The sequence below is a fragment of the Centroberyx affinis genome, unplaced genomic scaffold, assembly GCF_046629955.1.
Source record: "Centroberyx affinis isolate AG114_WGS23_722 - 3 ecotype Tasmania unplaced genomic scaffold, CSIRO-AGI_Caff_v1 ptg001546l_1, whole genome shotgun sequence".
NCBI classification, from domain to species: domain Eukaryota; kingdom Metazoa; phylum Chordata; class Actinopteri; order Beryciformes; family Berycidae; genus Centroberyx; species Centroberyx affinis.
This window is the reverse complement of record NW_027280001.1, coordinates 300,282-312,324: the sequence shown is the minus strand read 5'-3', so window position 1 is coordinate 312,324 and position 12,043 is coordinate 300,282. Positions and strand designations below refer to the sequence as shown.

The 12,043-nt window shown below is 42.9% G+C and overlaps 1 protein-coding gene across 3 annotated transcripts in view; it reads left to right on the top strand.

The window, feature by feature from the left end:
* Nucleotides 1-11,957, top strand: part of nck1b (NCK adaptor protein 1b) — a 29,532-nt gene extending 17,575 nt beyond the window's left edge. For all 3 annotated transcript variants that reach the window (XM_071527600.1, XM_071527601.1, XM_071527602.1), the window contains 2 exons: nucleotides 6,445-7,199; nucleotides 7,360-11,957. In XM_071527600.1, coding sequence (XP_071383701.1) covers nucleotides 6,445-7,199; nucleotides 7,360-7,560 — 956 coding nt within the window. In that variant the 3' untranslated portion in view covers nucleotides 7,561-11,957. The remainder of the gene's footprint in view (nucleotides 1-6,444; nucleotides 7,200-7,359) is intronic.
* The last annotated feature ends 86 nt before the right edge of the window (nucleotides 11,958-12,043 follow it).

Here is a 12,043-nt window from a genome sequence, read left to right as displayed (position 1 = left end):
CTCTTGTGTTCATGATTCCTTTCTCTTTTTCTCCACTCTCTCTTTCCCACAGCAGAGGCTGTTGGTAGCGTTCAGTGTGTAAGTCACATTCTTATCCATATGGCTGAGGGTTGCCATGTTGGCTCTGAACTGGTTATAGTCCTATGTGTGTGACACATGTCAGAGTTCAGATTTCCATTGACGTATTAGAACTTTTTGAGAGTCCAGTAGGTATACTTACTGTCTCCCCAGTGACTGCATGACTGTTGCTACATAATAATTAAGGCAACTCCGCTAAAATTGCAATTAGGTTATGACAAAGTGACAAGTGCAGGACATTGCTCGGGCCAAGCGTTGATTAGGCAAGCTAGACTTGTACTTTGGCCTCAAGCTGACTACCAGCAGCAGATTTATGACACACATTTGGCTCTAAAATATTGAGTGTTTCTTTTTGTTGACAAGCCATTTCTCTGCTGCTGAACTTGGTCAAATGATCATGTTCTGTTGAAGCAGGGGATGTTCAGGCACTGTCAGACAGCCTGACGCGGGGTGTTGTCGTCCGCAGAGGAAGAGCCCTGGAATGGAGGGAAGCGGCGGGGTCGAGAGGGCCATGGCAGACAATGGACAACCAGCCAGCGTAGGGAGGCCAGTGTTAAAAACAAAACTAGTTCCTGTCTGTCACTGCTGGCTGAATAAACTGCCCGGCACTTTCTTCACCTCCTGCTGCTTCACCTCATCTGTAACAAAAAAGTGAAGTTTTTGGAGGGGTAAATATATAAGTGTTTAGGCCATTGTCGTTGTTTTCACTGATTTACCGCCGTTTGACGCAACATGGTTTCCTTCCTCAGCATCCTCCTCTCAGGAAACGCACAGGAAACAGCGTCTGACGTCGAAAGAATTTCCAGCACACAATGCTTTTCGTTTTCCTCCATTTTGAATGGCTTTCCCAAGTAGCAGCATAGTAGCAAGATGGTTTGTGGATTTTGGTGGAAGCACTAGGCTACCATGTACGTGTGTGTGTGTGTGTGTGTGTGTGTGTGTGTGTGTGTGTGTGTGTGTGTGTGTGCACCCACAATAGATACAGTAGGTAGTATTTAGGCCTAACTTCAGGTGGAGGGATCAAGTATGGGCAATGAGAGACAGGATTGTGCTTAGGTGAGCCAGATGGCTGATTTGTCTCTCACGCAGTTAGAAGACTTTGCAGGAGGAGTAGGACCAAAGGTGTTCCTCCTGTCTACATAATAACTTAATGCACAATGTTAACATCTTTGTATTGGCCAGCTATTACACTTCCTGTGCATTGACACTTAATATAAATTAAGTTGAAAACTTTTGAATGTTTTGATTGACGGTTTAAATCTACACTATCAGGCAATATCTACACGATTTGGATTTTGTGGTAGTGGACATAGTGGTAAGCCACAGGAAGTGTGCCACAGGAAGTATACCACCTTCAGTGGGGTTTCAAGCAAAATGGTGTGTATTTTTAGTTTCACTTTTAACCTACTACTCTCATGAGTATCTAAACCCAGGAATATTCATCTGTTGTCTGTCACATATGTTTATGCGAGTCTTAATGGAATTTGTTATTTGACTCGGTGACTTTGGTCGGTCTATTGTGAGCATGACTACGAGTTGCTGAAATATAGCTTGTCAGATATGTTACATTGTAGTTTCTGTGAATCTACTGTAGTTGGGACCTCTATCAACAAAATACTGCATCAGAACTGTGGTCTGTAGAGTCGCTGGAGTGCTTTCCTCAGTTCACTGGCGATTTGGCTTCTTGCTGCAATGACTTTGGTGCAATTCATCAAATTAGAGCAATTTGAACTTTTTTTTTATATGTGCTGTCTCAGCCTGCCAGGCCAGGACTTGACTCCCCATTTAGAGGTGGAACTAAAATGCCACTGCCCTCGCAAACACAAAAGCATTCCATATTTAAACGCACAAGCACACACACATTGTGGCTGGACAGATGATCACAGCACCAATACCAGTATTTCCTGTAAAATATTTTTTTTCTGGAGTATGGATGTTGGGGTAATTTTGGTTTGGAGACTCAGGTTCACTCCTGGGCCCATGCCAGGATCAGATCCCATGGGTAATGCAGTTTAAGAATGTAACAAAAGCTAATAGTCTATCATTGATTAATACTATCAGTATTATTAATAGTAATATAGTAATAGAATATATCCCACTAATAATTAACACCGTGAAATTGTGATCTCTGCAAATTTGATGACAATTTTCAAGATATTTGAATTTGCTTTATAGTTGTGGATAAAAATATGATAAAACCCTGGACATATTGGGGTGTTATCAGATTATTTGTGGCTCTAGAGATTTCAGTCAGAACTTAAACAACAAATCTGTGTTGAACCACCTTTCAGGAGGGCTTTATCAAGGTTGGGCTATATTCTTTTGAGGCCCAAATATCACGATTACTTCGTCACAATGTCTTTTTCATCACAAAATGCACTAAAAATGTACGGGAGGTGATCCATGCTAAAAAAAAAAAGAGATATGGCTTTTCTTTTTTATTTGTCTTCACTTGTTTTTTGTGCAATGTGAAAAGGCTTAGGCTTTTTTGAAGGTTGATGCCCTGACTGGCTGGTGTGCGGGCTCCTTTCACTTTTGATGACGTGTTTGGACACAATTGGCACATTGTATCAGTCATTGACTACAATTCAAGTGGTCTTGCTTTGGTGTAGGTGCCAGTCGTGGGCAGCAGGGTGGCCTACTGGTAAGAGAGATTGTCGCATAACTAAAGGTTCCCAGCTTCAATCCCCATAACAACCAATGATATGTCCATCACAGCAGCTATGTGTCCTGTCTAAGTGCCCTTGAGCAAGGCACTGAACCCCTACTTGCTCAATCCCTGTAAGTTATTTGAATAAGAGCCTCAGCTAAATGCCTAAATTGTAATTATAAAGGAAAGTACAGATATTTAAAATATATAATATATTTTACACACACACATATTTTATACTACCACAGAAATACATTTTCATTGTTGAACCTATAAAAATAAGTCAGTCGGGCCCTTGAAGAAACAGATGTCCTCAATAACAACTCCTTATCTTCTCCCAGTATCATCTACCTATCTGTGTATAGGCAAATCCCAGTTCCCTTTAATCACTTTGGCTTAGATTGAGCAGCCAGCCAAATGCTACAGTTTTGGGTTCCTTGCTTATTTAATGCAAAGCATTTGTGTGACTTAAGCAGGAAGCAGAAAATAAATTCCTCTGATTGTGTGTGTGTGATAAGGACACCCTCTGTTACCTGGCCAGGAAGCCAAAAATACAGGCTCTCAGCTGGAGCTTAAAGGTATTGTATTTATGCAGAGTTGACCTCCAACCTTTCAGCTAACTAGGTCATTTCCAACTGTGCACAAGGCACATATCCTGGGGCTTGCACCTGCACCATCTTGGCTTGTTGTTTATTGTTTTTTTTCCCCCCCAACATGTGATAGTTTAGCTCTTCGTTGACTATATTCTCTGTCAAATCTTTGTATTATTTCAAAGTTTTGTCCTCATTTCGGGTTGGAGTTGGAGAGGAATAAGCTGTTTGTGTTGTTACACGCTTGTATTTATCAGAGAGAGAAGGAAGATTCAGTTACCAAAGCGTACTTTAACCAGGCTGTTTCATGTGGAACTGATTTTATATTACTATTTTTTTTTTGCTGTTTCAGCTATTCTTTGTTCTTCTTTTTGTGTCTGATGTTGCTATTTTGTGGTATTAGAGTTGGTAAGGTGGCACAACCAGACCTAACCAATAGACATCAGCTCTAACACCCTGTCTGGAGTCTGTAGTTATGTACAGTTGTGTGACTAATGATAGGGTCTACCTGGAAGCAATTTAACTCTGGACTCACAACGCTACCATGAAATTTGTCTGCGCTCTCGTTGAGTCACGGACACCTTTCAGCGACAATTTATCTGTGGTAAAACAGATTTACTGTGGCGTCGTGACACATTAGTCATGTTCTCTCTGTTCAGACAACAAACACACACACACACACACACACACACACACACACACACACACAGACACACACACACCATCCTCCCAGCACTGTCCCGGGGACTACACCCTGCTTCCCTGTATAATTTCACCCAGCTGACTTTTGATTATGCAAGCAACAGCCTTGCGAACGTAATCAAAAATAGAATCACTGCCTTAGTCTGCTCACTGTGTCTGCTATCAAAGTCTGCTTAGTCTTGCCTCTCGTCTAGTCTGCCTACATCATCAGATAGATCTTTGATGATAGCCATAGGCCTATAATGATAACAATGCACTAATGGCGTATTAGCATTGCAATGACAAGCAAAATGGCGGCATGTTGCTGTTCCCGTTTTTACAAGAGAAAGTGTCCCGTCCCGACTAACGTATGGATAGGCTGTGGCTGTGAATATTTGAGCCGTCTGCTGGTCTGTTGGAAAGTGGGCAGCAGGGGTGTTCTCACCATTATGCGTCCTGCGAGCTACGTATGTGTTTCATACAACCGTTAACGTGCCGGGCTGCCAAGTGGAAATTCCTGTCCAGTAAGACGATGACCACAGGCCTGCCAAAGCTCGGCTCCAGGGCTCCATAACGCAGGGAAAGGCCAAAGGGCCTGGTAATCCCCCTCCTGTTCCCCTGTGGGCTGCTCAGAGATGGTGTAACTGAGTGCAGTCCTACAGTATGCCAAGAGGGTGACAGGACACATGCTAAACCACACCCCCTTCCCCACTGCCACTGGTGTGTGTGTGTGTGTGTGTGTGTGTGTGTGTGTAAGTGTTTGCCAGTGTGTGTTAGTCAGTGTGGATTGGTGGGTGGACTTGGGGTTGTAGCCCATATCCATGATCCTCTCTGTGGTGATTGTATGGTGCCAAATGAACATATGTCTTGTTGTAAGCCAAGTAGGCCAACAGAAGATGAAGTATCATACACTTTGCCCTGCTCAAGACAGGAGAACCAGCCAATTTATTTGTTTATTTATTCCTCTCTTTCCCTGGCTGACATTTAGCCTGCAAACAGAAAGAAAAACTAGTTCTTTGCTAAACCACTGTTGATGGAAGTGTTGATAAATATGCTCTTAACCGTCCCTGCACTACACTTAAGTCAACTAATCAGCTCAGCTCAGTGCGGTGCCTGACAGAGTACAGAGTGACTGGCGCAGGGAGAGATGGAGGAGTGGAGAATGTGTGAGGGATGAGGGACAGAGGGAAGGGAGCGGCGGGGGAGAGTGTTGGCAGAAAGGGGGATAGAGTTCGGTATCCAGCTGCAGTGCGAGCCAGGCTCGGTCAGGCCACAGATGTCAGGGCGGCCGAGGTGATTAGTGCAATGCGATTAGCAGCAATGAAATGTGACTGAGCCTTTTTGCCTGCAGAGTCAGAGATGAGCAGCTAGCATAGTCACCGCCAACAGTGAGTGCAGAGGAGCTGAGAGGGCACAGTTGATTACATGCGCTTGCTGTGTAGGGTGGAGAATGTGGTAAGATATTAGTCTATGCTTTGCAGTAGTCCTATTGAATCAAATTAGTAGAAGTAGACCTAATCAGTCCTATTTTGCTTCAGTCATCTTTCTTCTCAACTCCTGTTGTTTCTCCATTCTTTTTCAAACCTTTGTCTATCTGTCTGCATTTGTTAAGCATGCTGCGATGTAGTGTAGATAATTATATTCCTCAGATATTCCTCAGATTTTTTACAAACTGAATTTGTTTTTAAAGGCGGGCTAAGCTAGTAATTTATTTCAGTGTGAGATAGTTACTACTTTGATAAACTGCTGTAATTGCCTATAGGCCCATGCCAGGAAAGGTTTGCATCTCATTCAGACATTTTTTCAGACTGCGTCAGACCAGCATTGCCTTTTTGTTTTTTCAGATCCTAGGCCTAATCCCTAAGAATGCATTTGGATTTGGAGGAGTGGGGGTTAAGGCCTAGGTACTGTAATATGGAAAAGGATTGATATTTAGGCCTACTCACCCACCCTCCCTGTATTTCAACACAACCACTAATGCTTATTATCGCTGCCTGGTATTTGTCTGGGATTTTTTTTTCCCCTTAACTTTTCAAAGGCGTCTTTTTTTTTTTTTTTTTTTTATATACTGTGTGGTGTTTGTTTTTCTGTGGAGACTTGTTTCATGTCAGTGGAATGGTTTGAGAACTAGGATGCTGGGACTTGTGCTTTAGGAACAGGGTGACTAAGTTTTAGTGTAAACAAAAAAGTATGTAATGTAAAGGCCTAAAGGACTACAATGTTAGTTAGCTATTTAGAAGGACACCCATTAGATTGTTGTAGATAGACCTAGTAGTGGATACTTTACATCAAATAGATTATATAGATTGGATTTGTTTTGTTTTTTTCAGTTGGCCAGATGTTTCATACTAAAGCTCCTGACCTAATTCACTGGACTTTATTTCAGTGTAGATGGTGATATTCTCTCTGTAAACCCTTACACTTTGCCCTGATTGTTCTGTCCAGGAATTGGAAAGGTGAAGAGCAGAAAGGCAGGGATGAGAGACACAGCCTCCAACGCCGACACAGACATGTATGCAGATAATGGCGAGCGGCTGTACGACCTCAACCTGCCCGCCCTGGTCAAGTTCAGCTACTCAGCAGAGCGTGAGGACGAGCTGTCGCTGGTGAAGGGCACGCGTGTCGTGGTGATGGAGAAGTGCAGTGACGGCTGGTGGCGTGGGAGCTACAACGGACGGTCTGGCTGGTTCCCGTCCAATTACGTTACGGAGGACGTGGATGGGACGGCGGGGGGAGGGGGTATGGGTGGGCTCGGTGACCCGGCCGGATCTCTAACAGAAAAGCTGGCGGCCGTGGTGAGCAGCGCCACAAATGGAAACCGGGTGCTGCACACAGTGCAGGCGCTCTATCCTTTCAGCTCGGGCAACGACGAGGAGCTGAACTTTGAGAAGGGCGAGGTGATGGAGGTGGTGGAGAAGCCTGAGAACGACCCCGAATGGTGGAAGTGCCGCAAAGCGGACGGACAGCTGGGCTTGGTGCCTAAGAACTACGTCACTGTGCTGGACTCCACCTCCCATAATCCCTCGGCCGGGCCCGCCGGGCCACCCACACCTGACTGTGACTACATCTCGCCTTCAGGCAGCGGGCGTTTCGCAGGGAAGGAGTGGTACTATGGGAAGGTGACGCGCCACCAGGCAGAGGTGGCCCTTAACCAGAGAGGCGCAGAGGGAGACTTCCTCATCCGAGACAGCGAGTCATCGGTCAGTAGCCAACACCTGATCAATATATCTCCCACTTAGTTATTGATTTGATATGCTGTCTATTTCATACGGTCGCTCTAAAGATTGCTCAGCAGACATAACACTTTGAAGCTCTATTTGAATACTAATGGTAACCCTGTCTCTCCCTTTCTTTTCATAGCCAAATGACTTCTCCATCTCCCTGAAAGCGCAGAGCAAGAACAAGCATTTCAAAGTGCAGCTGAAGGAAAACCTTTACTGCATTGGACAGCGCAAGTTCAACTCTATGGAGGAGCTTGTTGAACACTACAAAAAGGCCCCCATCTTCACCAGTGAGCAGGGAGACAAACTGTACCTGATCAAGGCCCTGGCCGCCTCCTGATCTCACTCACTCACTCACACGCACACACACACACACACACACACACACACACAGACAACACACACACATACACGCAGACAAACACACATTCTTAACTGCATCCATACAAACATTCACTGATGATGCTACACCAGAACACACACTAACATTCAAACTCAAAGCCTGAAGACTTAACACATCATCAGGACTTAAATGCCCAATTTGTGAGCATTCCAAGAGGAGAGAGGGGAAACGTATGGGAGAGACACAGAGGAATGGAGGAGGGAGATAAAAAGACTATTGACCCCTGAGAGTAGACTGTAGACCTCTTGGTCGACTATTATAAAATATCCAGATGTGTTTAGGTCATAGGCAATGCCATGTATTTCCACCTTGACATCTATTAGATCTACATTTAGTTTTCTTTTTTTTTTTTTTGTTGATAATATATAATCTTTTTAACAGTTTCTTTTTAAAATGTGATTTTTAACTCTATCCAGTACACAACAGCCACCAATATGAGGCATTTTCGGATGATGGTTTGCAAATCCAGAATCTAGCCTAGAGTTCTACATTTCAACTCATTTTTGTGTTGTCTGTCTTAACTCGTTCTTCATGGAATGCTACGTTGTGGACACACTAATCCACAGCTTTTGCTAACTGCTAATCATGAATAAAAATAATTAAGTGACCAAAGTATATTTATTGATACAATTCTGTTAGGCTTCTATCACGGTTATGGAGATTGGAATATCACACTGTGTGTCTGCTTTTCGAAGATTCAGTGTCTGCAGGAGAGATTTGGAGGATTCCTCTGCCTGTGCATGGTTAAAACCAGACATTTAACTATTTCTCCTTTTTGTACAACACATCTGCTCGTCTCGCACATCGCTGTGTCCATATCATTTGAATGTTACAAAGCTGAGGCAGCACAGAATGCGGTGCTCACCCCCTCTCATAAAAATCCCATGACTGTGCGTGCGTATATGTGTGTGTGTGTGTGTGTGTGTGTCTGTACGATAACAGAACAGAGAGCTCAATATCATCACACTCTCACTGTATCTCCCAAGAAATGGCAGAGCGAGAGATTGGCAGTCCAAATGGTGGATAGGAATTTACCCAGGTCTCTGGAGGTTATGCGAAGAGAGCTGAACCCTTTTTTTTTTTTTTTTGTTCTCCGAGTCTGGAGACTTTCTCAGTGCCGACCCCCCCTCCTCCTCCTCCTCCGCCTCCTCTTCCCTTCCTCGGTCTCCTGCTGGAGTGTGACTGACAGCTGATGCATCCTCCCAGTATTGCCTGAGGGGACGTCTCTCTGGAGATAAGGAAGGGGGGGGGGGCTGAGAGCAGCGCAGCTCCACGACACCCGAGTGTCAGGAGCGGGCAGGGAGACGGAGGGGCCTGTCCAGGCAGTCCACAGATTATGTCACTGCTGCTGAATTAGTGATCATGGGAGGGAATGGAGGAGGAAGGGGTCACCCCGGGGTCGTGTTTGTCCGATTGCATACATCAAGCTAGGAAACGCCCTCTTCCTCCCGCAGGCACAAAGGATTTTCAGAAAACAATTCCTTGTGTGTTTTTTGGCATACAACTAAGAGTGTTTTTGATCAGTACCGGTGAAAGAAATGCAACTTGGTGGAATGCCTCTCATGGTTTGGTATTTGCCTTTGATATTTCTTTCTTGCCCATCATGTGTCAAGTTTATGTTATTTGTGCCTCATGTAGTATTACTAATACTGTAACATCTCCATATGCAAGCTTTTGATTTTTAGTGCAGAAAGTGTTCCAGTTAGTTTGTCAAGAGGTAGGTAAAGGTTTAGTTCATGGTCAACGTCCGGTTAGAATATCATATCGTTAAAATATTTTCAATAGAAAGCAGTTTCTATTTTCAGTTACGGAAAATGTGTCTAAAGGAAGGTAATTTGTTGAGTGAAAATGGACCAAGTAGTGTTTGAACTAGAGTCTGAATGTGAGGGGCAGCTAGCATCCAGCAGCTACAGTCAAGCTGCAGCAGCAGCAGTGGCAGAGAGCTGCTCCAGTGGGCTCAGGGGGACGATCATGACGCCGCAATGATGAGTTCTCCAGCTGTGGCGAGTTGGACCCGAGCACAGTGAGGAGGAGGGATTGCAGAGAGGAGGAATGGAAAAATGACCCTAAAAAACAAAAGCAGCGAGTTGAGATCCAGGGAGGAGACTTGGAGAATCTATTCCACTGGCTACAGTATCTGGAATACCAATCCCAATCATACGGGTGGGGAAAGGAACGGAGGCCAATGCTGATACATCATGGTGGAAGAAAATAATAGTTTGTAAATGGAGTATTTTGGGAGGGACTTTGAGGTCCGGTTTGTAATCCAAGCAAGTTAGACCTGCCACAAAGAACACAAAACATGTTTTTTTTTCTCCATTCCCCATCTGATTGACAGAGATGAAAGGACTGTGACAGCTGTATATGTTTTTGTGTTTTGGAGCATTTGATGAAAACAGAAAAACTGATTTACGATTAAAAACTGCAAACTCCTAACTTTACATCTATAAATCAAACTCATAAATTAAGTATGTGATACCTAATAGTTGATGAAAAACAACATTCCAAGTTGAGGACTTTTAGTCGGAGCCACCAGTAAGAGATTTTCGTCAGGTTGCAACCAGGATTGGGAATGCTGACCTTAAAAACTTAATATGTAACAGATTTCTGATTACCTGCTCAAAAGTGATCAAATGTAATTCAGTGGATTACTCATTATCATGGTTTGAATTATTTCAGTTAATTAGGAGAAGAGGAAGTTTAAGAGGCTTTATTTAAATTTACAGACCAATTTGAACGCAACCATTATTTCAAGAGGTGTAAGATGCTTCTCTATAATCTCACTATGAAAATGTTTTTTCCTCATTCTGAGTAATCCACTAATAGCCAATTTTCTTTCCATCTGATTATATTTTTTAAGTCACTAGATTAATTACTGTTTGTAATTGGGTCACAGGAATTCTGTTACATTGTTGTTTTTTACACCCCAACCCTGGTTGCAGTATGGGTGTCATGCTGCTGCCACTTTGCAAATAAGTGAGACAGAGGGTGGATCTACAGTAGTTTACAGTAACTACTCAGGTAGAAATCAACTATTATGAAATGCTCACCCTTGGCTTCCAATTCTATAGCATCTGCAATATTCTCCAGCATTAGAGTGAGAGACGCCAACGCATTATGCCCCAGTTTGGATTGGATTTACCAGGACATTTTAATGTGCCTTCACAGCTTACTGTCAACCAAAGGTTTAGTGTCCCTTATTTCATCTTGTTAGTAGTGCTTCCCCCTTCTCTTGTCACTGCAGTGTGCTATTTGGTTAAAGCTTTGCATGTGCATCAGCTGAGTCTGATTAGTGAACGATGTGTTGGGGTGATGTCCTCACACCCCGGCTTCCGAAAACATCCTTATTCAGATTAGTATTTCCTTATGGAGTGTTCGGTTTGGTTCCATGTAGAGTCCTTTGGCTGAAAATGTCAGTGTCTGTAATTTTTCTTTTTCTCTCTCACAAAATGCCCATTAGATGCCATTGTGTGTAGTATCAAGTGACCTTACTATAGTCGATTTCATCAAGTATGACTTCTTAAGTGAACAGTGAATGCCTAAATGTATAAAATATGTGCTGGTGTTCATTCAGATCATAACCCCAGGTGTGATGTAATCATGACCTGAATCTCATGTATGAGCACCTCAGTAACGGTATCACACATTGTTGGTTGTGAAGAAATGCTCATGGTTTCCAAGGAAATAGATTGTTTATGTCTATATGTATTTCATATAAGGCTAGTGTAAGACATTCACTTTTGCAGTTTAGCCACTTAAATATGTAAAAAGTTCCTCAATACTTAAATGTTTTAATTGATATTCAAATACAGAACTATCTCCCTGCATAGATATTGTTATAAACTGGGATCTTTTTTCATTTTACACCAATGGAGGCTGCATGAGCAGAGCCTTACAGCTGTACAGAAATGGTTTTAAATCTGCTTAAAAAAGACATTGAGATCAGTTGTAGAAAATATTATCAGGAAATTGTTGAGCAAACTCTTTTTCATGCAGAAATTATAATGCAGTCAGAAGTATCTTTGACTGCTTAAGGAGCATGAATTCATCTTCAGTATAGATTAATTTCTTGATAATATTCAAAACAACTGATCCATGTTAACTTGGTGCTTTTGTGCTGCTTCCATGTTTTCTATGGTGTTCTTTGTCTCACAAAGCTTTTTCTGTACGAGGGAGAGAGAAGAAAGCGGATACAGACAGTGGAATGATAAAGGCCGTGCTGTGAAAATTAATGTAATGCTCTTAATACTGTTTTATGGAGGGGAAATCATCTTCATGTGTAATAATTTAGAAGAGTTTATTAGACTGTTCAAAGGAAGTAATAAACCACATAAAAACGATACTGCCTGTACTGTGTTTTTATCTAGTGTCAAAGAGATAAAAGAATCCCATTTATTCTTGAATAATCAGTGCAAACTGA